This window comes from Gasterosteus aculeatus, chromosome 12 (assembly GCF_964276395.1).
Source record: "Gasterosteus aculeatus chromosome 12, fGasAcu3.hap1.1, whole genome shotgun sequence".
NCBI lineage: Eukaryota > Metazoa > Chordata > Actinopteri > Perciformes > Gasterosteidae > Gasterosteus > Gasterosteus aculeatus.
This window is the reverse complement of record NC_135700.1, coordinates 22,038,150-22,065,698: the sequence shown is the minus strand read 5'-3', so window position 1 is coordinate 22,065,698 and position 27,549 is coordinate 22,038,150. Positions and strand designations below refer to the sequence as shown.

The 27,549-nt window shown below is 48.2% G+C and overlaps 1 protein-coding gene across 3 annotated transcripts; it reads left to right on the top strand.

The window, feature by feature from the left end:
* The first annotated feature begins 195 nt into the window (after window positions 1-195).
* On the top strand, window positions 196-27,278 carry mapk8ip1b (mitogen-activated protein kinase 8 interacting protein 1b). 3 transcript variants are annotated; one of them, XM_040202495.2, is made up of 12 exons: window positions 196-352; window positions 8,089-8,200; window positions 15,113-15,370; window positions 19,711-19,792; window positions 20,951-22,084; window positions 23,002-23,077; window positions 23,612-23,784; window positions 23,876-23,979; window positions 24,287-24,403; window positions 25,098-25,168; window positions 25,354-25,452; window positions 25,571-27,278. In XM_040202495.2, exons 1-12 carry the CDS (start codon window positions 276-278, stop codon window positions 25,641-25,643), a joined length of 2,376 nt encoding a protein of 791 aa, XP_040058429.2. In that variant the 5' UTR covers window positions 196-275; the 3' UTR covers window positions 25,644-27,278. The 3 variants fall into 3 exon arrangements, 2 of the variants coding, with proteins under 2 accessions (XP_040058429.2, XP_040058418.2); XR_013451618.1 differs by lacking the exon at window positions 196-352 and adding an exon at window positions 3,510-3,787 and having other exon boundaries at window positions 23,612-23,692; XM_040202484.2 differs by lacking the exon at window positions 196-352 and adding an exon at window positions 3,537-3,787.
* The last annotated feature ends 271 nt before the right edge of the window (window positions 27,279-27,549 follow it).

The following is a 27,549-nucleotide window of genomic DNA, read 5'->3' as shown; positions in this document are numbered from 1 at the left end:
CTTGCTATTCTGCTGAATAATTGCCTCTGTTGGGAATGTCTAGCAATATTAAATATGTATGGTGTTCATCTTTGTTTTAATTGTAGGCTCACTATAATAGCGGAGCTGGTTAGTAAAATAGACCATTTTATTTAACATCGTAGGCTACGCAGTAGTTGTTATCCCCACAGTCCGCGAAGGCAGCACCGTATCGCCGCGTCGCCGGGACCTCGGGCGTCTCCGCCGGGCGGCCGCACATCGCGGGAGCCGGAGAGAGGGACGGTGACCGGGACGGCATGGCGGACGGAGAGAAGCCGGGAGGCAGCCCGCCCTCCGGCCGCAGCGTCCAGGTGAACTCGCCGGCCAGCTTCAGGTAAGCGACCCCGGAAGCGCAGCTCGCGGGGGCTCGAGGGGACTGAGCGCGCGGAGCCCCCGCTGCTCTGCTGAAGTCACCGTGTTGTTGAGCCGCTTGTTTGGGGGGGGGGGGGGGAATCAGGAGGGCTCGGGGGGGCGTGTCTGCTACTAACACGCGCCTCGTGCACCTGCACCGCCTCGAGCACACGAGCCCACATTCGTGATACACGTCGCTGAAATCCCCGTAACACCTGCTGCATTTTCTTTATTTAAGAGTTCCAGCATCACCTGGCTGCGTTGTGTTTTGTGTTAACTTGTTAACACCTGTGTGTTTGGAAAAAAACAGAAAACATAAGCTGCTTTTGGGGTCATTAAAAAGTAGATATCATTTTTATAAATTAGTGGTTTTGAATGTATGAATTAGGGGGCGTCTGGGTTCGAAAACTGGCAATCGAACATCACATCAAATATGAAAATAAACTATTATCAATTTGTAGTCACCGAATAGTTGAGTTAATTATGGCAATTGTTTCATAAGTAATAAAAGTAGGTTAAAACTGTTAACGTGTCCACTCTTAATTCCTGGTAATCAGTTTACATTAATCATCTACTTTCAGAGCCAAACTCAAACACATTTTTACTGTTTGCTTCCCCTACTTAGTTTATGTTAAGAAACCAAAGGCCATGAATTGGTTTTGAATCCCGTGACAACTGTTACTGGCCAGTCCCGGGGTTTTGTAGTTTAAAATCACATTGTCTTGCCACGGAAATTAAAAAATATATATATTTTTTTAAGTTTAATTTAATTATTAATTCTTCTTTAACTTGCACTGTTTTCCAGACCTGAAGATGTAGCCCGAATGATCATCTTAATCTCTAATCTGCATCTTAACGTGCAGATTGAATTAGCAATGAGTTGCATTCAAACATAATTGAGTCGGCAGCTCCTGTATAGATGACCCAGGATGTCTTATCTATTAGATTAGGATTAGCTGCATGCTGTTGACCTGCAGGAGGAGGTAAATTAAAGGAGTAAATTAAAAGACGAAAAAAAAACACAAAGGAACAAAATTAAATATATATAAACAGTACTGAAGTGAATGAAGGAATGATGTCAGCTGTTTTAAAAGACGAGTCGATATTTCCGCGTTGTAGTCGGCGAGAGAAAGGAAGCCGTGATAATCCACAGCCTCGGGGTTTGGCCCTCTCCCAGAGCGGCCATATGCCGGCGGGTTTCACCTCCAACCCCCCCCCCCCCCCCCCCCCCCCTCCCTGCCTGCGCTCACCGGGGTCGAACCCTCCGTCCCTCCACAACCTGCCTTCCGCTGGCTGAGGGTCTCGATGCGGCCGGAGGTTCATGGTACGATCTCTATGATTGTGAGCCAGGACACGTGACGTGAAACAACCAAGGCCGCGAGGTCAAAGGTGATGGACCAACTCAATTTGAGAAATTATTGTTTATTATTTATTATTATTATTATTAATCATCATCTCATGAGGATTTTTTTAAATACATATTTTGCGTTTGGCAAATATGCTCCTCTTGAGATTTTGAAATAGCAGCACAGGCCTTATTGCATAGGATCAATCATGCAGCCATACTGATACTATAGAACATGTAAAAAGAATATAAATCCAACATGTAAAGCACATGTTCGGAAGTGTCCAGATTCCTGAATAGTCAAATTGAAAGCGGTCTCTCTCTCTGTCTGTCTCTGTCTTTCTCACTAGTTCATTGGCCTCTTTTCTTTCGTCCTTTCACTGCAGCTTCCACCGTTATGCCAACAAGTCCCGCTCAGGCAGATGGATTCCCACGGTATTGGGATGTGAAAAGGATGTGAGTGATGAATGAGAGGGAGAGAAATCTGCACGAGTGTTTCCCATTTGTCTTTTTGTGGCTTTTCTGAGGGACATAAGCTTCGAAATTAGCTTGTATATTCATTTTCTCCTCAGAGAGGGAGCAGCTTGATAAGATAAGATCATCTTTTTATTCGTCCCGCAGTGGGCAGATTTACAGGATCACACCGCCAGCAGAAACTGACTGAGCGGACCGTTGTTGCTCTGGTTGGACCCCCCCAAAAAAACCTCATGCTCATTATTTACGGCTATCGCTCAATTCTGCTGATACGGCACGTTGCACCTGATGGCCTCTCCCCTCTGACTGCACAGTACCCCCCCCCTCTCTCTCTCTCTCTCTCTCTCTCCCCCCTCTCTCTCTCTTACATGGCTGTAAGCTACTCCTTGTTCTCAGGAAACACGTTGTGTGCGTTTCACAGCTCCATATGTGCCGGGGCCAGTGTTGGAGCTCCATAGGCCGTGGCCCGTTGCCGAGGCCGGCGCCGTACGGCCACACGGCCCGAGTGCAGAAAAAACAAGGACCTCGTGAGTTTTGACCTTTTGGAATGTGGGACCCGTTGTTTGTTTGTTTTGTTTTTTGAGTCGTTGAACGTGTGGCGAGACCAAAACGCCGTCGCTGTTGCGTCCCCCCGTGCGTTCATCGATTTTCTGGCCACTAGGGGGCAGAAACGCGTCACCACAGCTTGACTGACGGCTGATCCCGTCAGCGTCAACAGCTACGGTGAACTGCCAAGAACAATGGTTCTTACACCGCAGTCCAGTTGCAGGTGGCATCATCAGAACCGACGCATACTTATTGTCACGCTACAGCCGGGAGACTGGAGACATCGTGTCGGCCACACAATCCCAGAGGGTTACATGTCTCTCTGGTCTTGTTTTATGTTTTATGCAAACGGTCCTGTGTTGCCGGACCTCAGCAATAATTTTGGGGGGGTTTGCAATAACTGATACACCAAAGCTACATTTAAAAAAAAAGAAAAAAAGAAGAACTTCTCCTTTTAAAAGGATGATTAGAGAGAGCGAGAGAAAGGGAAATGAAGTCTTGTGATCAATGGGGCCTCATGAATAATTCAGAACGACTGTGTTTTGCAGAGAGAGAGAGAGGGGGGGAGAGAGGGGGAGAGAGAGAGGTCCTGTGTAGCTAATGTTTCTGCGGTGGCGTCGGATATGCTGCTAACACCAGCACTTTCCCGCAGTGGCGTAGTAATTGCAATGCACACACAGAGTGAACAGCAGAGACAGAGATTATGAAACACTACTTTTTGCTGGCAGATTCCGCTCCTCCGCTTTAAACAGTCAACCCTCCTCCATCACCCTCTCTCCTTCCGGACGAGCGGCGGCGGCGGCTCTGAGTTGGACGCCTCTCCCATCGACCCCGCGGGGAGATGCTCACCCCTCCTCCCTCTCCTCCCCGGCTCTCTTCCTGCTCGCTCCTCCCATCTCTTTCGTCCCATCCTCCTTCCTTCACTTTCTAACCCTGATCCTCCTCCTCCTCCTCCTCCTCCTCCTCTCAGCTGTGGATGCCCTCGCTCACTTCCAGTATGGACTCGGGAGGGGAAGGAGAAGAGGGCTGGATGGAGGACCAGTGGGAGAAATGGTAGGGCGTCTCTCTCATTCTCTCCCCCCCGCGTGGTGGTTTTATGGCTACTGGCACATGCAGCAACATGGCTGCGTGTGACCTTGTGAGCGCGCGGCTGCTAACGTGCTCTTTTCTTCCTCGCTATATGTCGTCTACTCGCCTCTTTAAAGCTCGGGGCAGGCGTGCCCTTGAAGGAGACCGGATGCATATGGCCGTGTGTGTGTGTGTGTGTCTGTGTGCGGCATATTGTTGATCAAAAATAGGACCGGAGGAGAGACCTGACACTTTATGTGTGTGTGGGGGGGATGTCACAGGGATGCATCCAGGAGATGCATGGAGGAATGTGGGTCTTTGGAGTTTGTTTTCATATGGCGGATGCTGAAGGCAGAGGAGGGAGGAGTGGGGGGGGGGAGGGCGAGGGGTCGTTGACGGGACGGTTCTGGTCCTGGTCCTGCTGATGAGTGAGCAATGTGAGGACATCTGAGGGTTTACATGCATATGCTGTGATGACTTAATGCAAATGTTGCTGTGTACGTTGTGTCAGGTGATTCGATTATAGCAGCACAGCACAGATATTAAATGCTAAACGCTAATGCTAAAGTGTCAAACATCGACACCACCCTTTATGGATGTTACTTCTCATTTAGTTTTGGACGTCGGAAGCATTTTTCATCACAGCGTGACCTTTTCCCACAGTAGGCTGCATGAACCGCGTCTTTCTTTGGGCCCCCTAAGTCAATATTTTTTGGATCCCTCCCTTTTTAAAAGAAAATCTCTAGTTTTAAATAAAACAATCGAGCTAGCGAGCATCAGTTAAATGCGTTGCTGGTGAGCCGGTACATCGCGGGCTGAGCGAGAGGTCGCGCTGTCCTTCGTGGACACAAGCAGAGAGGCAGGCCGAGGAGGCTCCAAAAAGCCGATGGGATGCCCTTTTGACCCCCAGCTGTCAGAACAGCAAAGACTGCATGCAAAATCAAACTGGAACATCAGTCCTGCGGTGCTGTTGCCCTCTGACGTCATCTCACAACATAAACTCTGGACAAAGTGTCCGTGACGTATCTGAAGGGACATTTGGGTTGTTGGAGAAAAACCATACGTGCCGAGTGAAGGAAAATCACAAAATGTCACAGAATGAAACCTTCAAATCTTTCCCGGAGAGGTGAACTGTGACGATGACGAAATGACTCGGACATCTCGTGGAAAAGAACGTCCGGGGTGTTCTCCGGCGTCTCTTGGAGAACCACATCTCAAGTTCCGTTGAAACGTAACGGAGGACGTTTACACACATTGCATCCCGCTAGCAGTGCCATTAGCGCAAACGGAGGCAACAGTGCTAACGGAGCTAACGGTGTTTGGGTCGGATCAACTGTCATTGTTATTCAAACAAAGCAAAGATAGACTCAGACTACAACGCACGGGGAGAGCCGCTTCATCCTTTGCTCAGGTAGACACGACTTCATGAATGAATATACGTAGCAAACCGTGTCCATGTCCTCTGAATGTCCCATTTAGAGAACTGAAACAACTTTACCCAATGTTAAAGTAACGCGACGGTCGGCCTCGGCCCGGGATCGACGTCCTGAGCTCACACCTCTACTCCAAAACGTCATAACGTCTCTGAGCTAGCAGCAAGTTAGCAACTAGTTTAGTGGCAGAGAAACTTCATTTTCATTGGTAAAAAACAAATTTAATAATTCTGTATATCTGCAACGAGCCATATAACACCTAGAGCGTCATCTTGGCTCCGCTTTTCTGAGGCCACGTGGGGAAGCTGATATGCTAACGAGGTAGCGCGCGAGGAGCCCGGATGCCCTTTTGGGGGGGTCGCGTGAGGTAACGGTGTCACAGGGAGGATATCGCTTTACAGCCTGTCGTTACTACGGCTCAAATGATTTTGCCGCGTGTCACGGGATCTTCTCACCTGGGCAGCCGGACCGCTGAGTCCGCCGCCATCGATCCCCGACGGGGGTGTTCTTTGGGCTTGTGAGTGCTGGGCGTACGTTGTACAGGAGCACACTCCCGGGGGAGGCCAACTAGGATATCTTGAGTATTGGATTTTCTATTTGTGGAGCCGTTTTGTGTTGATTCAGGTAAAATGAGGCGCAATGAGTCGATTCAAACTTGTCTTTACCGTCTACTGCCAGTAATGAAGAATAAATGCCTAAATGCTGCAAGTAAGCCTGACCTGGCGTGTTGTAAGTAATTTAGAGCATCTTCACATTTTGGGCAAAAGGTCCTACTGTCACAGCAGGTATTTTAAGCACAGGTGTTCGTAATAACACTGACGATTGGTACGTTTTTGTAACGTATCAATTAATTGATTTAATCATCATCAGACAAAAGGCTAAATTACCCCCAACATTTGCACCATGAGGTTTAGACGCCGTGATATTTCCGTCCGAGCTTCGCTGTGTGAAAATGGAGTCTCACACTCTGTTGGTTCCCTCTGGTGTGTGAAGCCCTCCCTTACCCACAATTCACTGCAGCAAAGGGGGTCACCCTGTCCTGTCCAGGTGGTTTATCTCCCTGCACTTCATTTTATCGTCCGTCCCTCCTTCCTCGCTTTTGTCCCCGCGAATCCCTGCATCCTTTTTACTGTCCGCACTTTGCTCCTTGTTTGATCCACACCCGAAAAGTGACCCTTTTTGCTTCTCCGCCGCCACCCTTGACACTCCTCCCCCTTTTTGTCCTTGAAAAGTCCTTATTATTGACCAATACCCGCAACTTAGCCTCTTAGTTTTTCCCTATCCGTCCTCCCTTTTCTCTTCCTTCTCTCCTTCAGTCTCCTTTGCCCTTCTCCTCCTTTCTATAAGTGATGCTGATGGGAGGCGTGTATTGATTTTGTTGCTCTCCCAAGCGTCTGTCAGTGCTACAATACTTTTTTTTTTTTAGTGAATTGATGAGTTTACGTTATTTGAAAATAAGAGCAGACCAACTCCTTGTCGACGCGATTCATTGGGAGGAGAAGACGTTCAGATGGCGCGTTGAGCCACGTGTCGTGACTCTGATTACGTCTGGTGGGGGGAGGACGGAAATAGATCAGCTCATTAGCTGAACACTTTTACTTGGATGACACCCGTGAGGTATTTGTGATCATCTCAAGAACCATAATTGACTAGAATTCGTATTTTCTAACATCAGGAAGCCGCGTTGATTCGGTTCCGGCTCAACTTCTGTATTAGAAGAATATGTCGCGACATAGAACCCTGCCGTGGATTTGAGATGATTACATCTAACTTTTGACTTTGGGACCTAAATTGCAGCCTGATCTTTCACTGAATGAATAGATAAAAATAACACAGCATCCAAATGCTGACTTTGATTCAAATCAAGTCTCTTTATTCCTCGTTTCCTTTCTTTTTTGTATTCCCATCTGAGATCCTTTATCCCTCACCCGCACTTTCTTTCTCTTTCTCCCTTGTTATCCTTCCGCCCTCTCCCTCCCGCCTCCTCCAGGGCCTCATTATAGCGGTAAACAGACGCTTATCCCAGGCTGTTTAACCCGCATCTCCAACACGCCACGGCTGCAGCTGTGCGTCATTTCGTCAGAGCAGACCGCTGCACGGTGTTGACGAAGCCAGAAACGGCATTAGCACCATGCTACAAAATCGGGAATCGTAGCTCTCCAAGTTCACCGGGTTTCTCTCAACAGCTTCCCTCCGTGCTCCTTGTGACGTCTGCCGTCTTCGCTTCCCTCCCTCTAATAGCATTTGAGTCGGCCGGTCGCGCCCAGCGGGCCGCAGGGCAAAGAGATAACAGGCGGACATGATTACAGATGGGGGGGAAAGGTGGAGCATTGTTTACTGGAAGATAATTGAATTGTGCCAGAAGCCAAAGGACGGGACGCTTTCCTGCCCGACGCCCCAAGTGATGTCCAGCGAACTGTGATCCTACCTGCAAAATATGAACGCCGTCTTCTGACCTCAATTACGACGCCACCGAGGCTTCTGACCACCTTGTTTAGTGGTTGATCGTTGGAACAGTTTGCATCTTAATTCCCAATTGTTATTTATGGCACCAAACATTTTCACTCACACGTTACTGTTTCTCATTAACATTTATGTTTTCTCATTTATTGCCACCCTGCGCTTTGAAGGGAGAATTTTTAAATGGACAGAAGTTGGAAGATGATATTTCCATAATGAGAGTAGACGTTCGAGTTGCCACCCTGTAAAACAGATAATCCGGCCCAAAGTAGATTTTGAGACGTACCGCCGTGGCTTCGGATGAGTGCTGAGGGATTAACATTGATTTTCTTTCCTCGTCTCCTTCCCTTCTACCTCTCTCCACCCTAATCCCCCCGACCCCACCTCTACAAGGTTGACCCATGACATCAGCCTGGATGAGTTCGAAGATGACGACCTGTCGGAGATCACGGAGATCACAGATGAGTGCGGATTGAGTCTCAACTGTAACGGTCCGGACATGAAGGTAACGAGGTGGTTAGTTTATCTCAAACTACGATGTTGATTCTTTGGAGAAAGTCTTTCCAATTGCATGTAACTCGTGACCTGGTGCATATCGGACATAGTTTTTGCACTTTTACTTGAAATATTCGCTTTGTACATTTACCGAAGGAGTTGCAAATTTGTCCTTTTTAAAATCCCATTCCATCCATTTATTACCAGTTAAAGTACAACAATAAATTCTTACATCTTTGGGAAAATACATAGCAGCAAATAATGAGGCTTACGTATAGTTTTCACCGCTCATTTCATGAAGGGAGGCATTTTGTCGTGAACAGCTGCTGCGTTCAGCTTCCTGCCAGCAGAGCCGAGGAGCCCGGAGGCAGAGGGGCCTGAAAGATGGCGGCCGAGCCGAGCAGTGAAAACCACCGAGTCCGATCACACGCAATCACCACCCCCCCCTCTTCACCCCGCTTCCCCCGTAACAATCCAACCCGCGCTCGTTCAAGTCCTCTGAAAATCGAATTGCAGATTGGAGAATTGTTTGGGCCAGAACGTTTTTTTCGGGGTCTCACCAGCACCCCGGGGGGGCGGAGGGCGGGGCGGGGGGGGAACACATCGGCGTAGAAACGAGTGGGTCATGATGAAGAGGAGTGAGCGGGAGTGATGCGGAGCGCTGCGGAGGGAGAAAGTGGGCAGAGGTAAATGTATTATTCTGTCAGATCTCCCCGACTCTGTTCCCAGTGAAGCCCTCCTCCTCCTCCTCCTCCTCCTCCTCCTCCAGCGACTGCTGCCGTAACCAAGGAAACACCGGGGCCCAAGCTCTCCTCTCAGTGTGGATCACACGAGCACGTGAGAGGTTTGCTCTTCTGCGGCGCTGGGAACGTTTTTTAGTATGAAAAGACGTTTATGCATCTCTGCCACTGCCTGTTTGTGCTGCCCTTATGCTGGGAGCTAATTTGAGCCCAGATTGTTTAACGCTAGGGCTCTTTGCTGGAGGTGTGTGTGTGTGTGTGCGTTCGGACTGATGACGCATCACCTTGCCGGCGCCCTCACAGTAATCAGAATCCCAAAAATCGGCCTGACGGCAGCATGCAACAACAAACAGCACGTGTCATCGACGTCACTCTCGGCTCACGAAAAACAAAGTGCACAGAAAGGGGTTTTTTTTGTGACAAGAGCAGGCTCTGCTGGTCGGCCGCACACATCCGCCTGTCACTCTCAGAGTGTATGTATATATGAATGTATGGTTATATTTATATGATAAATGCAGGGAGAAGACGCTTCCCAAACACAGGACTTCCTTACACCAGGCTTTTTGTTTCGTAATTTCCCTCCACATTTAAAGATAAGACAGGATATGATGAGAGGCCGCTTCATTTTTTCGTCCCATTTAAAAGTGTTTGTCAGAGACTTCTCATTAATATATGATGAGGCGGTTCAGCAGGACGTCGGGTGACCTGGAGGATGTGGGGGAGGGGGGGGGACCTGACTGGTGACCTCATCAGTGAGCTCCTCACCCCTGGGGAGCTTCAGGATACATCTTGTCTCATCAATAATGGACAGTCACATGGAAGAAGCTTCACTCAGCCCAGACAGGCGTCTGCCTCAGAGTGTGTGTGCGTGTGTGTGCGTGTGTGCGTCAGAGGGTCGTGTCCAAATAAATGCAGACATTTTATAGAATCTGCTACACTCAATTCTGTGACACCAACCTGTGGCGTCTTTCCATCGCGAAAAAATATGACAAAACAATGGCGAGAAATCAGGAAGCAGGAAAAAACACAAACCTCTACCATGCAACAGCTTGTGTGCAGGGCGGATTTCTAGTAGCGTCATATTGAATTGATCCTTAGAGCAGGACAGAATGCCTGGGATCAACTTCACTTGCTATATTGAATGCGTTCGCTCATCAGTCTGACTTAAATGATGTTCGCTGCTCTTCAGCTGTGGTGAAAACCTAAACGTGAACATGCCAAATGGACTCTGGGTTCCACAGTTCAGTTCCTGGTTCAACAGGCTGATTGGTTTCACACAGAAGCTCCACGCTGGGAGGAAAAGATGGAACGAGGGATTATTGTGCGCGTGGTCGTTGGCTGACGCGGAGCAGCTCCAGCCAGAACGAAGCATGAATAGATTTAGTATCCCTAAGAGACACGTAATGACAACGTGCATTATCTCAACCACTCCACCTCTGTGTGTGTGTGTGTGTGTGTGTGTGTGTGTGTGTGTGTGTGTGAGTGAGTGAGTGAGTGCTGGGGGGGTGGGGGGTCACTTGTCACGTGCAAATGGTGTAAAAGTCACGTGTCTGGCAGGGGGCGGACGGAATGGGTAACATCATTAGCCGACTGCAGGAACACACGCGTCTCTACACACACACACACACACACACACACACACGGATACGCTTGTCATCGTGTCCTCTTTGCAACATTTAAACCACTTGTTGTCTTCACATTAACCGAAATGGTAAAAATGAGATGGCATCGCATACTTCTTCTCCTGGTTTATTTTGATTAGAGGTGCAACACGGAACACAGATCAGTGACGTCATGTGACGTCTTTTGGAAGCAAAGCCCCTCCCCCCCTCCCCCGCGCTCTCCCCCCCCCCCAGTTAATTAAACACCGTTGGCTTTGTTAGCACTTTTTCCATCGACTTTAGCGTTAGCACCTGCTCAGCCATTGAGAGGCGATAGAGATGCTCCCGATAAACCTCCTTTAATGTGTTGCCCAGTTTATGAAGACGTATCAGATAAAATATACTTACTCTTTCTTTTGTGATAATGTAAAGGGTGTAGACATGTATGATTCAGCGTTTTATTCAGAGTTCAGGAGTATTGTTTGTGTAATATGAATAACCATATATATATATATAATTTTCATTATCCATGTGGAATATTGTTTTGTCAATCGAGATGTTTGGCTCTATTAACAGTGTAGAACTACATCAATGCTCATCAGTAAAACGGATCTCATTAACCCCGACAGGAACGGGGAGGGAGATTTCTACAGCACAACAAGAGTGATGAGGGATGAGGCGGAGGCGGGGGGGGGGGGCAAGAAGGAGACCTATTTCCATGGCAACTGGGTTTCTCTCACCTACCCCATGTGTCAGAGCTGAAAATACATGAAATATAGTGTTGGCACGCACACACACACACACACACACACACACACACACCGCCCCGAAACTGCTCGCGTCATCTCATCCCCACACAGCAACAGCAGAGAAGAAGAAGAAGAGCGACCCTTTTGTTGTCGGTTGTTGATATTTATGCGTTTCCATGGAAACTACCTCCCTGTTTATTGGGGTGATCGGGGGCCGCGATGCGTCTCCACAAGAATGAGGACAGAATCTTCTGGGTGCGGAAGCCGCCATCCCGCCCTTTTGCGACGTTATCCGAAGAAGTGGGAAGTGGTTACCGGGGGAACGGAGCCTGGTCCCGCCCACCAACCTGCCTCAGCCAATCACAAACCAAGCATGACCACCAAGCTTGTTGGCGTTCGCCAGACACAACCACCAATCATAATATCTTTATATATAAAAAAGATCAAATTGATGCATTTTCAAGTATATATGTTTTTTCTAACCCGTTCAGTACAAGTGGAACAAGTTAAAAACATTTTGACGTGTAGAATTGTCAATCTAAAACACGTGTTACGCTGTTCGGGTGTTTTATTTAGTCTTTTCCTGCTTCTCGTGCCCCTGGGTTAGCCTCTGATGGTCTCCCTTGTCTCTAATTGTCCTCTGTCCAATCACCTGCATGTCTTTCCCGTGTCTCGTCACTGGTTCGTCCCGTTACGTTTCCCACTCTGCTTGCAGGCAGATTCTAAATGGGATTTTTAAATGTTTTTGGTTGAAACCTTGGAGTCCTCCTCCTGTTGCAAACCGTGACACATTGTTTTTCTGCCTGATGAATTCCCTTTAGCTCTGCTTTGGTCTCCTCCAAATACCAAGAAAGATATAATACTTTAGCAGCTTAATGTTCTTCAACTGTTGTTGGGCCACCATTTAATACGTTTATCAAAGATGTTTTAATACTTCCTGCTCATGCCATGAAGGTTGATGAAGTTGCTGTTTTTTTGGCTTGGAAATCAAAACAATGAGCCGAGGCTTATTACTCCCTATGTGGTTCTTTTGTCCCTATTAGCAGCTCATTACACAAACTCATTTTATCCTCTATGATTAGTGCCGTTAAAATGTAGTATTCCGGTGCCGTTGTTAGTTAATACAGACAAATTAACCAAGAGGTACGATTCTCAATTCTTTATTAATATTTTCTCAATATTTGGGATTGATAAATCCAAATATGTCTTTACGGCGGATTAGAATCAATAGTGAGATTTTTCTACTTAACACCTTCATCCGTCGTGGAAAAAGTGTTAACAATACATATAGTTGATACTCTTGGTTTCATATATTGTCTTTTTTGACGTTTTCATAATGATTCCAATGGCTCAACAGCAGGTTTAGTGTGACTTTGCCTTTTCAGCTGTCTTGTGTCATTACGTTTGACTTGCTGCGTTATCGCCCTGCCCGGCCTGTTCTGATTGGACCAGAGCCGAGCATCAGTAACTGTGAGAAAGCAGCATCGTCTCAGCCTCCTCCTCGTCACTGAGCCCCCTGTCTCTTAGCAACAGGGGCCTGCGCTGTCTTAAAGGGGCCGGGCGTTGGTCAATACAGCAGAGGCCCCACAGCATTGTCAGCCATTGATCGTCGGCAGGTGAAAAGGTCAACAGGCCGACAGAGGGGAGAGACAAAAGGAAAAGCCGATGATGGCAGGAGAGCGACTGTGCCGTTACTACGGACACGGATACACACTGACTGGTGTAACGTGATTATGCTGATAATGCAGCTCAAAATAACCAAATAACCAAACTGGTTGATGGATGGATGGATAACAGGTGGATTGACAATTGGACTGATTGATGGATGCATAGACTGATGATCACTGTGAGTGATTGATGTATAGACACACAGGATGGATGTTGATGGACGGGTTCACATCACGGTGAACGGCAGGGTGAAGAGGATGGGCAGAATAGAGATGAACAGATGGATGGTCAAGCTGGGCGGACAGACCGTAGAAGGACGAGATGATGGATGCACAGGATCGATAGAAGGATGGGCGAGAGAAATATGACACTTACACAATGCAGTGGCTTGTGTATTTTAGCCAACTTTATTTAAAATAAATAGAAAATGATATAAGCCTTCGTCTATAATGCAGATGAATCAGTAAAGATGGATTTTAATCAATGGCCAAATGTTGAGTCCCTTAAAATGTTGCTGTTGCAATGAATTATGGGACGCTATTGTCTGTGCCAAAGGAGATTGAATAGAAGCATTGAAGCAGCTTCTATTCACATTTTGATGTTTTAAGCAGCTCTCGTCATGAGGTCACTGAGATCGTTTCGCTCAGTCGGTACGATCCGACGAAACGTCCATTCCGCCGTTGCTTCGGTGTCTGGAAGTGGCAACAAACTAGCCGTAGCTTTAAGCTCTATAGATGTATTTGTGGCCCCTGACAGAGATGTTTTATCTGCTATATTTAACACCTCGCAGGAGGGTTTTCAGTAGTGAATATTACATGTGACAGATGACATGCCGTCTTTCTCCCTTTGGGCTACATTTGGAGAAACGTTTCGAAACGGAGGTATTGTTTTAGAGGCTAAAAGTGTGTCTGGAAAACGTCAAGGACTCGAGCTCTGAATTAGAATGCAGCTCCACAAACATTTCCCGTTTTAGTCGCAATTCAAAAGCCTCTTTCTTTCCTGTGAATGTCTTTGGTCGGAGTTCCGCTGCATACAAATGTGCTCGAAGGCCACACTTAAACTCTCCTTACTAACCGCCCTGCTACGTTTACAACGCAGCCTTTAATCACGACAACAAATGAGTGTATCAACAAATTACTAAATTAATATGACTACAGTCGATCTTCAAAAATGAACATTTTGAACATGAATGAATATTTTTTATATTAATACATATTATTCACTACAAGATTCTGAACACTATATACTTACTATAATAACATGTTAATAAAGAGATAATGCTTCGGACAGCCCAGTAGTCCATTGAGTAAGTACTGGGTTGTGGTGACATGATAAAGCTTGTAGTAATATCAGGATGAAAAGACTCCCAGCAGCGATAAGCTGCCAAGTGACAGAAAATATTGCAGGTTTAGAAGCTTTTTTCAAAGTCCAAGTGCCACAAACGAGTCTGCTAATGTGTCAGATTGTATTCATTTTGCTATTCTTCTTGCGTTGTAAATCGTACTACATTTAATAGCTTTTGTGCTTTTGTGAGCGTAGACATGCGGGTATCCGCATGTTTGTGTGTCCGCCATGTGGAGCAAAGAGGAAGCTATCGGCCGCAATGGGATTAACAGCGACTCCACGTCCATTAATCTGCATCACGTCAACTAACAGGAGGAATTACCGTGTGCTCAATGTGTGTGTGTGTGCTGTAGCTGCAGAGACAGTGATGGTGAGCGAAGCGGACCGTGCTGCCCCAGTGACCTCTGACCTACTCCGTCTCCCAGATGACCCCCCGCTGTTGGTCACGTGCTTTGACTTCAGCAGCGAGTCTGAGAATGTCACCACGAGCTGAACCGCTCGGATTGACGAGAAGTTGTTGTTGTTTTGCGTGTCTAAAGAAACCGAACCGAACCGAGCGGCGCCTCCAGCATCTTTTCAGCCACAGGACGAGGGACCTTTAACGGGAAGAAGCTGAATCTGCTCTCCGCTTTAAGAAGCTCCGTGTTTGGCAGCGAGGGTGTTAAACGTAGCAGACTGAGCCGCCTCTAATTGGCCGGCTCAGTCTCCTCATCCCGTCCATACACTCGCTCCCTCTCTCTCTCTCTCTCTCTCTCTCTCTCTCTTTCTCTCGCTCTCTGACGCTGCTCGACTGACAGCTCGTCTCCTCCAACCCCTGCAGGGCCGCATCAGGCGAGGAACCAATAGCCTGTCGGGGAGGGCGGAGCTCGGCGCCGTCGGCCAGCTCCAGGCGGAGATGCTGCATTTGGAACTGATCGACGGTGCCGACGGTTACCGCGGCGACAAAGAGTCGTCGAAGGCGTCGGCCATCGCGCCCCTGCCCGTCACCAAGGACCCCGCGGCGCCTGTTACCATGGATACCTACCGGCCCAAGAGACCCACGACCCTTAACCTCATCTCCATCGTGCCTCGCACACAGGTAGAGCCCGGCTGACCTTATCCACACACACACACACAGTATGTGATCAAAAAGGAGTGGACATGAGGAAGATGCTTTCTGTGTGTGTGTGTGTGTGTGTGTGTGTGTGTGCGGGTTCCTCTTCACGCGATGTAAATCGGCGACCTGCCTGACCTCATCATTGGCTTCACTACAGTTGTGTCTCTGAGAGGAAGTGTTCTCTGAACAATCGCCTCAGTTGTCCAGACAGAGATTGTTGTTTCCCTTTGGTGCCCGTCTCTGTGTGCGCACTGGAGCTCGTAACTGTGTGTGTGTCTGTGTGCGTGTGTGTGTGCGACAATCTGTGACTATCTCCAGTACCCCAGAGGGGTAAGACATTTAGTCTTTTTAAATTACATTTGATTAGAACCAGTTTAGTTTTAACACAGCTGCAATCAACTTAAAACAGGTCATTGCTAGCAAGACAGTACAGTGGTACAAATATATAAAATATATATATATATATGTGTAATTAAGTACATTCCCGTCACATACATGTTGGCTTCATGTATGTCCTGTGTGTGTATGTGTGTGTGTGAATTGAACACCGACTGCTGCAAGTCAAACAATATAATATATCCTTTGCAAGTGTTTTCTGAACGGATTTTCTGCCCGATGACGTCATTCGTCTGTGACGTTACACAGTCGCCGTTTGAACGTGGCGTCTATGATTTTAGGGTCGTGTTTGGGTGACGCACAAAAGCAACTCGTTTAGATTGCGGCGTCGGTTAAAGTAGCAAAGGGGACGAGCTCGGGGGAGTTTTGTTTCCATGGTTGCAATATTTAATGTGACAAGATAAAACAAGGGAGGATCATGGTCAGTGTTGACACGTTGGCGCGTCCACGCCGCCCAAGACGGAGACCTCGGTGATGTTCCCCTCCCACTGTTCTCCTCCTCAGACAGCGAGCGCCAACATTAATCTTTCTGACATTGTCAGATGTCGTTAAATCAGAAAGACGCGCAGTTCGATGCTCACTGGTGCCTTGCTAGCCACAGTAATCTGCTAACGCAGGGCTAGCGTTAGCTCGCTTAACGGCTAACTCGTCACCATTGGCGGTTATCAACTGCACCCCTGCTAGATGTACGGTGAGGAAATGACCCTTTGACAGGATGTAACCTTACGTTTGAAGTAATATTGTGAGTCAAAGTTCCCCCCCGCAGTGAAGGCCGTCAACCCGATGGACCGCGCAGCTCCGTCACTTCGTTACAGCCATCGGCAGCGGACCTCGAGTGACCTTTGGAGATTCAGCAAAAATGTCCCCAACGTGGCGACGGCCGAAGCTGCCAGCTGGAAATGATCCGCGCTGACGGAGCTGACGCCGTTTAGGGGGGGGTGGGGCTTCACGACAGGAGACCATCATCTCATCGGCTGTAAAAGGCGCGCGGGCGCAGTGGGCGAGCCAGTTGGTCACCCGTATGAACACGAAACTCCAAAAAACATAGTATGGAAACATGGAGCCGAGATTCTTCATTGATTTGCTGCATAGCTTATTTATCCCTGTTCAACGATTATGTATCAGTGTAATACGTTCGTCCGTTTGACGTGAAGATATTTGCTCTCTGTCATCTATAAATCATTAGCTTTAATTTGCCACTCACAGACTCAAGTGATCAAAAGCAGCTGGTCATCAGAAAAGCTGCTGTGAAATCAAGAATCGTACTAAATGAAAAATAAAGAATAGAATCCACTACATTCTACCTTTGATTATCTATAAGAAAATAACATATTTTTTTGCTGTTAGATGGATGAATGGAATAACGTTGCATCTGTGAGTCGGGATCTTTCAGATATCACAACGTTAGAGCTGCTCCGTCAACAGTCGACACAACGCCGCCCTACCGTATCAATACAGCTGCATGTAGATTTCTGGAAAACGTTCCCTGTGGTGTGGACACATCGGTGACACAACTCAAACGAGATGAGCGAGACGAGTAGCGGCGATCCGCAGGCCGTTTCTGCTGTGAGAAGAGAGCGAGGGGGAGAGGCGGCACGCGGGCGACTGTTTCCAGGTCAGTGAGTCGGTAAAAAATGCTAAAATATACAATTAGCCGTGCATCATTTGGCAGCGAGCGACAGAGAGTCCTGTTCTTGAGAAAATGCACCGACCAAGTTACAGCTGTGAAGCTTTTTGAAGAGCAATGTTTTGCTCTTCCAATTAATGAGTGCCAGTGTTTTCTGCCCTGGAAATATATGGCGAGGAACCTCCACGAAGCACCAAAGCCAGCACAAATACAAGCACCTAAAGTCTATATAAACAATTGTGGCCGTAATATTAAAGCAACGGTTATGAAACGAGGGGCTTGTGAGTGTAATCAGCTGTAAGCAAAAACAGGGGCAGGTTTTATTTAACAGATCGTCTCCTCTTAAGCTGAAGGGAAATGATTTGGGCAGATAAACAGGAGGAAGCCCTCCGTCTTAATCCAAGTCCCACTTTAATCTCACACCTGGCAAGATCCTTTTCTCGGATTGGAGTTGTCTCGGAGAAGACGAGGCGCGGGACAGTCACGTTGTTGTTAGCCTGATTTGTCATCAGCGCCGCGTCCTCGTCCGATTGGCCGCTCTCTCCATCGCTGAGGGTGATCTAACTCTTGAGGAGCACCGCACCCGTCTCCCCCTTGCGTCGTTCCCTCGTTGCCGCGGCGACAGCGCTGTCGGCGACCGCGTAGACGTGTCAGTGAGTCATGCGCAGGGGGCGGGTGGACGGAGGAGGAGGAGGACACGAGCTGTTTTTTGGGTCGTCACAGGAGTTCTAATCTCCCTCTTCCATCTCTATGCTCACCGCAGGGCTCAGGAAAGGTCAGATCGGGTCAGGCCGGGTCGATCCAACCACCCATTTCACATTGTCATAGATGAGAACTCTTTCTTTGAGCGTCACCTTCATAAAAAGGTTGTTTTTTTTCCTCACATTTATTCACGGCATAAGATTCATGAACAGAAAAAGGGATTGAATTAAATGCATAAACAGGACTTGAAATATTGCTGTTGACAAACAAAGAATTTAATTTAATCACTTAAGGATTTTAGACGGTTTTGAGATTTTTCTTTAACCGTGGACGCGTCTGAGAAGTTTCTGCGTGTATTCCTGCACCGGAGGTACATCGGTTTTAAATGAGTATTGTTTTTGGTATTTCACTCAGCACTCAGCTTGTCTCTCTCTGGTCCATTACTGTAACGCTTCTGTGACACCGCCTCTTTTAACCTTGTGTTGTTGGACTTTTGGGACCAGAATCATCTGGTAACATCATCGTCTGGTCTGGTATCATCTGGTAAATTTTAAATTTAAGTACTATATATGTGCATTTTAAGGACATGGTTGACTGTGGAATGCTAGTAACTTTATTATAATGACTGAACGCGATTGCATGATTTTGTACAGTAAAGCATGTGAGCTCAACTAAAGGGGATTTCATGGTGCATTCAGGGTCCCTTGTAAGCTGTAGCTTTTGTTGTTAGAACTATATGCCATCTAGTGGAGCAAATGTAACAGTTGAAACAAGGTTAATGTTTACGTATTAAATAGTTTATTTATAGTGACCATATGGCCTTCTTGTGGTTTGATCCCCTACTAACTTTTCACTTCATTCAAATCCTTCTGTTTTAAAAAGGACTTGGAAGTTGAAATGGCTGCAAACGACTATTGATCTTTTAGAATCATGATTCCATAAGCCAACAAAATCAAGACAGAGGTTTCATTTTCAACAGTGAGTAACTTTCGAAACTTGAAAGTTAAATGGAATAATCAATTTGGAGAATTGTGGCACCCTCGTTAAATGCAACCTGTCCTCACTAATTGAATAAAAAGCATAACCAAGAAGTGGTTGGGTGGTGACGTCACTGATCACTGCAGCATGACGAGGAGTAAAACCAATAGAGCTCGCTCAAGTTCAGTGTTTCTGATTAATTGATCAATTATTTGAAAACCGTGTTTATAGAAATAAGAATAAGCTGTTTTTGTGATCGGGATGTTTTTTTGAATAGGTCCATTTATCATCAAATCCTGCAAAAACGCCAAGTGTGTGAGAGTGTGTGAGTGTGTGTGTGTGTGTGTGTGTGTGTGTATTCTAGCTTTGGTAAAAGGTTTGGATCCCTTTATATGCACACCACGGAGCACAGACAAAAGAACGACTGCTTATTCAACAGAATAAAAGCTGTGTGTGTGTGTGTGTGTGTGTGTGTGTGTGAGGGAGAGAGAGGGGGGATCAGAACTCGGTGACCAAACACCTCTCTATCTACTATGTTTCTCTCCGTATTCCCCCATCGGATTTCGTCCCTCTCACCACTTCCTCCTCCTCCTCTCCCCCCGTCGCTGCGTTTCCACAGGACACACTAAACAACAACTCCTTCGGGAAGAAATACAGCTGGCAGGAGAAGGTGTCGGGCTCGTGCTCGCCTCTTAAAACAGGTGAGCAGCCGCGTGATGTTGATGTTGCCCTGATGTTGTTGCTCCTTGTGCTACCAACACAGCAGCAGCCACTGTAGGACTGTGCTAAGCTGTGCTAAGCTAACCGTTGTTGCAGCTCCTTTGCGAGCCCCACGTGAGGCGACACTCACCAAGCTCACTGCCAACCCCTCACACATATATATTACTTATATATACAGTCTGTCTTAAACTTAATATGATATATAGTGTATTTAGATACATTACTATAATATATAGCGGCCTAATAGACCAAATAAATATTTAGTTTATGTCCTGTTTACACTATATATTCAGCAGAAAAGGCCCCGTCTTATACGACGTGACTCTTCCTTAAATATTGGCTGTGAAATTACTTATTGAATAAACTTATAATAAAATGTTTAGATGTGTACTTTAAAGGGAACAGATTGTTGATCTGTTGATAAGATATTATCATTCCTAAATGCAACCTAATAAGGTTCTATGTAATAACAGTAAAAGGGAATGCAACAATTGAAGGAGGAAAATATACACATACAAATATACATTTGCCTCAACGAGTATTTGAAAATTTTGAATCGAAAAAAACTGAAAAAACAAAAAGAGAGCTGCTTATTTGGGCATTGGCCAAATTGAGGGGATGCAAAGTCTATTTACTTCTTACAATGTGTTAAAACAGCAGATTCCTTAATGAACTTTGAATTCATATGGAAACGAGCCGATTATATCCGGTGTCCTCACGTCTTTTTAGTCATTTCAGAGAATTCCACTGAATTTTAATCGCAAAGTGGTTCAATGTAGAACAAGGTGAGGAATGTTCATCCCCCCCCGCCCCCCCCCCCCCCCCCCCCCCCCACCTTAGCGCAGCATAACCCCCACAGGGAAAACATCAGGCCTAGATTTGCTGCCGATGGATTATGACGTAGCGCGCCCGTCGTCGGGATGTGACGGGTAATCTGGATTACCTAACCGTTTTGTGCTCTTTTCCTCTCCCCCCCCCCGTTCTCTGCCCGTGCTGCCATGTCCGCTTTCCCGCGTCCGCCATGTCTGCCTTCCTGCGCCACGTGTACCTGCTGTGTGCGCGCGTCTGGCCCCTGTGCGCGCTGGTGTGCCTGCGCGTGCGTCTCTTTGCGGCGTCGCTGGCGTCCGCTCTCCCCGCAGGCGAGCGCACCACCACCACCACCACCCCCCCGCCGCCGCGCGAGCACAGCTGCCTGAGCGACGAGGACCAGGTGCAGGGCGGCGGAGCGCAGACCAAAGACCGCGGGACGTCCACCGACGCCCCCTGCAGGCACGGCCACGCCGCCGGCCACTCGTCCGCGACTCGCTCCAAGCTGCAGGGGAAGCCGCCGGCGGCGCCCCCGCCGCCCCAGAACCACACGCCGGCGGGGAAGGCGGATGGAGGCGGGCCCCACCGGGAGAAGATCCGCTACCACACGGACGTCCGCCTGGAGCCCACGGAGGAGATCTACCTGACCCCCGTGCAGCGCTCCGCCGACGCTCTCGACCCCCCCAACGCGCAGGACCGGCCCTTCCTCTCGCAGCAGACGGAGCAGGGCCGCATGTCCATCGGCTCCGACACGGAGGGCCCGCCCCCTTACCAGCCGCTCCCGGACCGGACGAACCCCTCCATCTACGAGGAGGACGAGGTCCACGCCCCCCCTCCATCCTACGCTTCCTGCGTAGAGGCACTCGTCACGCCGCCCGGCGCGGCCCGCTCCTCCCCCGCGCTCGACCTCAGCCTCAAGGGCGCGGGAACGGGGGCCGGGGTCATGCTGAGACCCGGCTCGTCGGTGGAGTACGTGGACGCCACGGACGAGAGCTACTGCGGCGAGGACGAAGACGTGGACAGGATAATGATGGACGGAAGGGCGAGGAAGGGCGGAGGAGTGGGGGGCGGCGGCGGCGGCAGGGACCAACTCAGAACTTCCATGACCTCGGAGGCCAGCGGCCTTTCGTACGACTCGGTCAAATACACGCTGGTGGTGGACGAGCACGCTCAGCTGGAGCTGGTCAGCCTGCGGCAGTGTTACCAAGGCTACAGCGACGACAGCGACTCGGCCACCGTCTACGACAACTGCGTCTCTTCCCCCTACGAGTCGGCCGTCGGGGAGGAGTACGAGGAGGAGGAGGAGGAGGGGGAGGAAGATGAGGACGATGAGGACGGCATTCAGATCGGAGGAGTGAGGAGAGAGGCCACGGCGTGTCTGTCCGAGGACTCCACCCCGGAGGGCGACCTGCGCTTCTCCAAGAAGTTCCTCAACGTCTTCATGAACGGACGCTCTCGCTCCTCCAGTAAGTTAATGAGGTTAATGAGGTGACTGTACATCCACGCCACACGGACACACTACACGGCAGGTCGCCTCACGGTACCTCGTAACATGACTCTTAACACGCCAGATAATACCAGGCCAGTTAGTCATTTAGGGCCGCAACACGCAGCACAGCTTGTAAATGTTGTGTGAACAAATTGTTGGTGCTTTGTTGATCGTTACCGGCAGAAAGGTGGCCTGCTGGGCCAGAAGCCGCCTGCAATTTAGCGCATTTGCCTTTTCCTCTCTGTTGTTTATGCGGAGTCACTGATTTGAATGAAAGGAAACGACTTGGGCCGAGTCTTGTTACGGACGTTAGAACAGCAAAGGGATTAAAGACGTTTGTTTGCTCAAAGTATTTTTGAACAAGACGGTGCTCAGCATCGTGAAAAGACGTCTCCCAATTTAGCACTATGCTAACTGTGCTAACGCTAGTAGCAGCTAGAGGCACAGAATGTGTTCGCGGCCGTAGAGCATTAGGCTGACCCTCACCTCAGGTCATTGTGTGTGTGTGTGTGTGTGTGTCGTTCATATGAAGGAGAGGGATGGAGATTCAATTATTCGTGGTCATTTCCCCCGATGGCCTCGCTGGGCTCTTGGATGCCGCCCACATGTTTCAGCAACTCATTAGAAACGCTAATGCAGTTTATCCGAGCAGTGTTGGGGGGGGGGCAGACGTCTCAGGGGAATGTAGGCAGGTAGAAATACACAAAGCTCATCTGTTTCACGCCTGATTAAAGTGTGATCCATGGGTCCTATAGGAAGCGAGGGAGCTTCACAGTAAACACTGTGTCCTAATTGCGTTTCCCGCGTTCGTCGGATGGACCTTTGTTACGATTCGACGTGAGGCTCACTCACTGGCAGAAGTGTAAGTCGCTGTTCTCGTCTCTGGTTTCCAAGGTGCAGAGTCCTTCGGCTTGTGCTCCTGCCTCATTAACGGAGAGGAGCGGGACCAGAGCCACAGAGCCGTGTACAGGTGAAGAACAACTGCATCGCCGTCACTACCAGCCACATCATCATCATCATCATCATCATCATCATCATCATCCCGCATCCAAGCTATTTGTTTCAACGGTGTTTGCCGTCATCCTCGTGTTTATATATTTTTGCTCAGCACACAACACGATCTGACAGGGAATCAAACGTATGCAATCAGGGCAGCGGATGCAACCCACTCGCATCAGCACACCGGCATGCATATTGAGCTTTTAGCTTATCCGACTGTAATAACACAATTATATTAAACATGGATGGATGGTTTGAACAAATTAACTCATGCTCATCTCCCATGATGCGGGTTCTAAGCAAATACACGGTCCACTTGCATTGTTAAGATGCAGGTTATTCAGAGGGGACCACGAGGGTCGGGCCCCTGAACATTTTTCATTTCTAATGAGGAATTTTAAAAGCCTGTTTGAATCGGCGTTTCCTTTAACATGAGCCGAGGGTCCAAGCGGGCAGATAGACGGCCGGTCCTCCAGCTCACAAAGCCCCTCCTCCGTTGCTGCAGGTTCGTCCCTCGCCATGACGACGAGTTGGAGCTGGAGGTGGACGATCCGCTGCTGGTGGAGGTCCAGTCGGAGGATTACTGGTACGAGGGCTACAACATGCGAAGCGGTGCCCGGGGGATCTTCCCGGCTTATTACGCTGTGGAGGTGACCAAGGACGCTGAGACGAGCAAAGGTGCTGATTCAGCCACGCGCACGAAGGCGCCGAGTGCCAACGCGCATGTCACTGTGTATTATCGCTGCGATAAATGTTCTCTCCGTTGCAGTGAAGAGCAGCGAGTGGATGGACGGATACCGGCTGAAGTTCCTGGGCTCGGTTCAAGTGCCGTCGCACAAAGGCAACGACGTTCTGTGCGCAGCGATGCAGAAGGTCCGCCATCCATGTCGTGCACATTAGTGCGTTAAAACGAGTCAGAAGAACGGTCATTATCTCATTGGTGGAACCAGAGGAGTTACGTCATAAATAATAACACAATACTGCTAAAAGGACAACATGAGAACATGAGGAATGATAATTCAATCTAAAGGAGAACCAATCTAAAGGAGGCCCCTGTATTTGGGCAACATTTAAATTGTATTGTTGCAACTCATATCATTACCCAGTTCAGATATAATCCTATTTCTTAGTTGGGAGCTTTTTTACGTTGCAGTCATCTCTCCATCTATTTGCTCTCCAGATTGCCACCAACCGGCGGATGACGGTGAAGTACAACCCGCCGTCCTCCTGCATCCTGGAGATCAGCGTGAAAGGCATCAAGCTCGCAGTCCACGAGGATTACTACGCGCGGGATAAAGTATGTACTGCGACCCTGCAACAAAGAAATCTCCACGAGGCGGTCGCCTCGCAGCAGAATCCCCATCGGACAGTCGAGGCGTGTCGCCCCCATGTGGCTGCTGACCGCGACTGCGGGGGGGCTTTTCTGGAAGAAGTACCTTTTCAACTTCTAATCATTCGAAGCAACGCTGTAGATCAAAAGATGATAAACTCCTTTTCCAATTACAAACTCTTCAAATTAAATGTGAACGCCTCTTTTATTAAAGACATTCTAAGGGAAAGATCATCATTTGAAGACTATTAAAGCGATAAATGGCCCGACAACTTGTTCTTTTTTTGGTTAATAGAAACTGTAAATAATTTGTTTCACATAAAGCTCTACATGGACTTTTAGGAACTATTTTATCTGCAGCTTGGAGCTCAAAACACCAAAAAAAAGTTCCTTTGTTAATAAGTTTAAAAAAATGTAGCTTCATAATGTGTTTTAATTCGTCAAAAATATATTTCTTGTGTGTCGCCACTAAACAGAAGGGGCCATTGTGTTACCAGCACTTTAGTCCATTCTTCATTTTTTTTTTATCTCTTCACTTAGATCATACATAACAACTGTACATTGGCGCAGATGCTTTATGACAGCTGAGGGTAGAGAAAGCCTCCTTCTTTTCTTCTACGGGACATTCATGTCGTTTGGTTTTCTGTGTCCCGCCTCACAGAGCAACGAGTGCAGCCACTTCTTCCAGCTAAAGAACATCTCCTTCTGCGGCTATCACCCAAAAAACTGCAAGTAAGCAAAAGGCAGAGCAACGCAGCGACTGTGACACCGGCTCACACGCTCAGTGCCGTCTGACCATAAAACGAGAAGAAGAAAACCGCTGCATTGTTTCCCCCACGAGGCGATGCTCATGTATGCCTGAACATGTGTTGGTTTGTAGCATCTGTTGACTGATGAGTCCCCTCGTCTCCCCCCAGGTATTTCGGTTTCATCACCAAACACCCGGCAGACCAGAGATTCGCGTGCCACGTGTTCGTGTCTGAAGACTCCACCAAACCTCTGGCGGAGTCAGTAGGGTGAGTTCTGTCAACTACCGTTCGCTCAGTCTGGCCTGAAAGGCAAACGTTTAAAATGATGGCTGATCGGTTTGTGAAAAGTACATATAAAGTATATATTATTGTTTGTCTTTTCCAGGAAAGCCTTCCAGTTGTACTATAAAGAGTTTGTGGAGTTCTCGTGCCCAACAGAGGACATTTACCTGGAATAAGCCGGCCCTGCCTTCACCCACAGCTCTGTACAGGACACTTGAACCATAACATAATGTTGCATGAAGGACAGTCTCATCGAAAAGGAAGAGACAAATTAAAAACTAACACATTTGACGAAAAGGCAGAAAGGAGCGCCTTATCGCAACTTGGAGGGGAAACTTGTGTGGCAGGAGGGGGGGGGGGGTAACATGCAAAATGGGGGTGTGGGAGGAAGCACGAACGTTGCATTGCTGCAGCCTCCGTGGAGCGGGTTCGCCTGCAGCGGAATCAGAGCAGGTGCAACGCCAAAAGCCCGGGAGCCGTAACTTGAGTGCACCAGCTTGTATTTGCACTTGTCAAAAAAAAAAAATGGGTTGATGTTTGGAAACACAATGGGAGTTTGCTTTAGCAGAGGTTTAATTTTACTGAACGCTCCCTTCCCTCTGCACACAATGGACGGAAGGAAGGAAACCCGTGTGGGAGCGTGAACTGAAGGTGATCACATTGTTCAGTGGCAACAACAGGAAAAAATCCAGCTGAAGGGGACGTTCTTTGCATTGTGACCCTTTCAGACGTTAATGTGAAGATGCTGATGAGGAGGCCAGAATGCAATGCAGGAGTAGCAGTTAGCAGATCACTGTTGCATAATACACTAAACATGTAGATCATAAACATCTCCTGAAAAGCTCTCCGCATCACGTGAACAAGATGTTTTCCACTTTTTTTTTAAGCCCCCCCCCCCCTCGCCAAACGATGCCCCCAGCCGGTAGTTCTACATCCCTCGGCCGCACTGCGCTTCTCTTTAACCTCGTTGGGACCTCGCATGAGACGTTCGGTGACGCGTCGATCCTCCTCGGTGCGGTCGTCTCTAGAAAGCGGCTCCTCGTAGGGAAACGTGGTGGTTTGTGGCGCCGACGAAGAGGGCAAAAGAAGTCTTCGTATCTTCACTAGCAGTGCCTCTTTTTCGATCAGGTCGCCGGGACCTCAGCGGGACGGCGTCCCGTTCCAAGGGATCGCTCTCGGGCGACTTTTGAATGCAAATTGCGATGAAGGATGCGTTTGCTGCGCTGCACCTGTGGTGTTTTAGAGCAATGACATCATGCAAATTCATGGTTATGTCATTTGTTAGAGCACATCTTCCCGGAAGGTGGGAGCATTCTGTGAAAAGCATGCGTGGCATCACCCACGGCAGATTGTCAACACTATTTGATACGCTGCTCAGCTAGAATTTCAACTATTGCATCTATCAACACCCGCGGGTACAGAGGCGCTGTTCTCCAGTGGCAAACAGCCACTAACCCTCCTCGTTAAACAGAAGAGAAAAGGTTCATCAATGAAGGATCTGGAAACGGTTTGTTTCCTTTCAACAACAACAACAACAACGACGACGATGTGAAACACGAAGAGAGGATGCTGATGGAGGCAACAAGGCGGCACCAAGAAGGCAGCGCTGACTTTTCCCACCGGTTCCCGATAGCAGCGGGCGCCTTACAAAGGGTGTACAGACATGCCATATATAAATAAATAATTTAATATCTGTAATTATAAATACAACGTTGTACGGATTCAACACGTAGTGTGTGAAATTGACCTTTATTTTTATTTTATTTTTTTTTTAGCTGTGAATTATTCTTTATTTAAAGTTTTAATGCAGATCCCACGGCGTCCTGTCATTATTACGCTCACATCCCCCGTACGCGCGCTGCTGCTTCCCGCCACCCTGTGATGTCGCGACATCTCGCGCCGCCGCCGAGTCGAATGTAGCGTCATAGCCGACCGGATACCGATGAGGTCGCTCTCTGCTAGCCGTGTCCTCACGGGTTCTAATGGGACACGACCTCTTTTGTATTAACGCACTGAAGATACACAAGTACACTATATACTAAAGTTACCATGTATTGTTAGTGTGCGCTTCTTTGTTTGTGT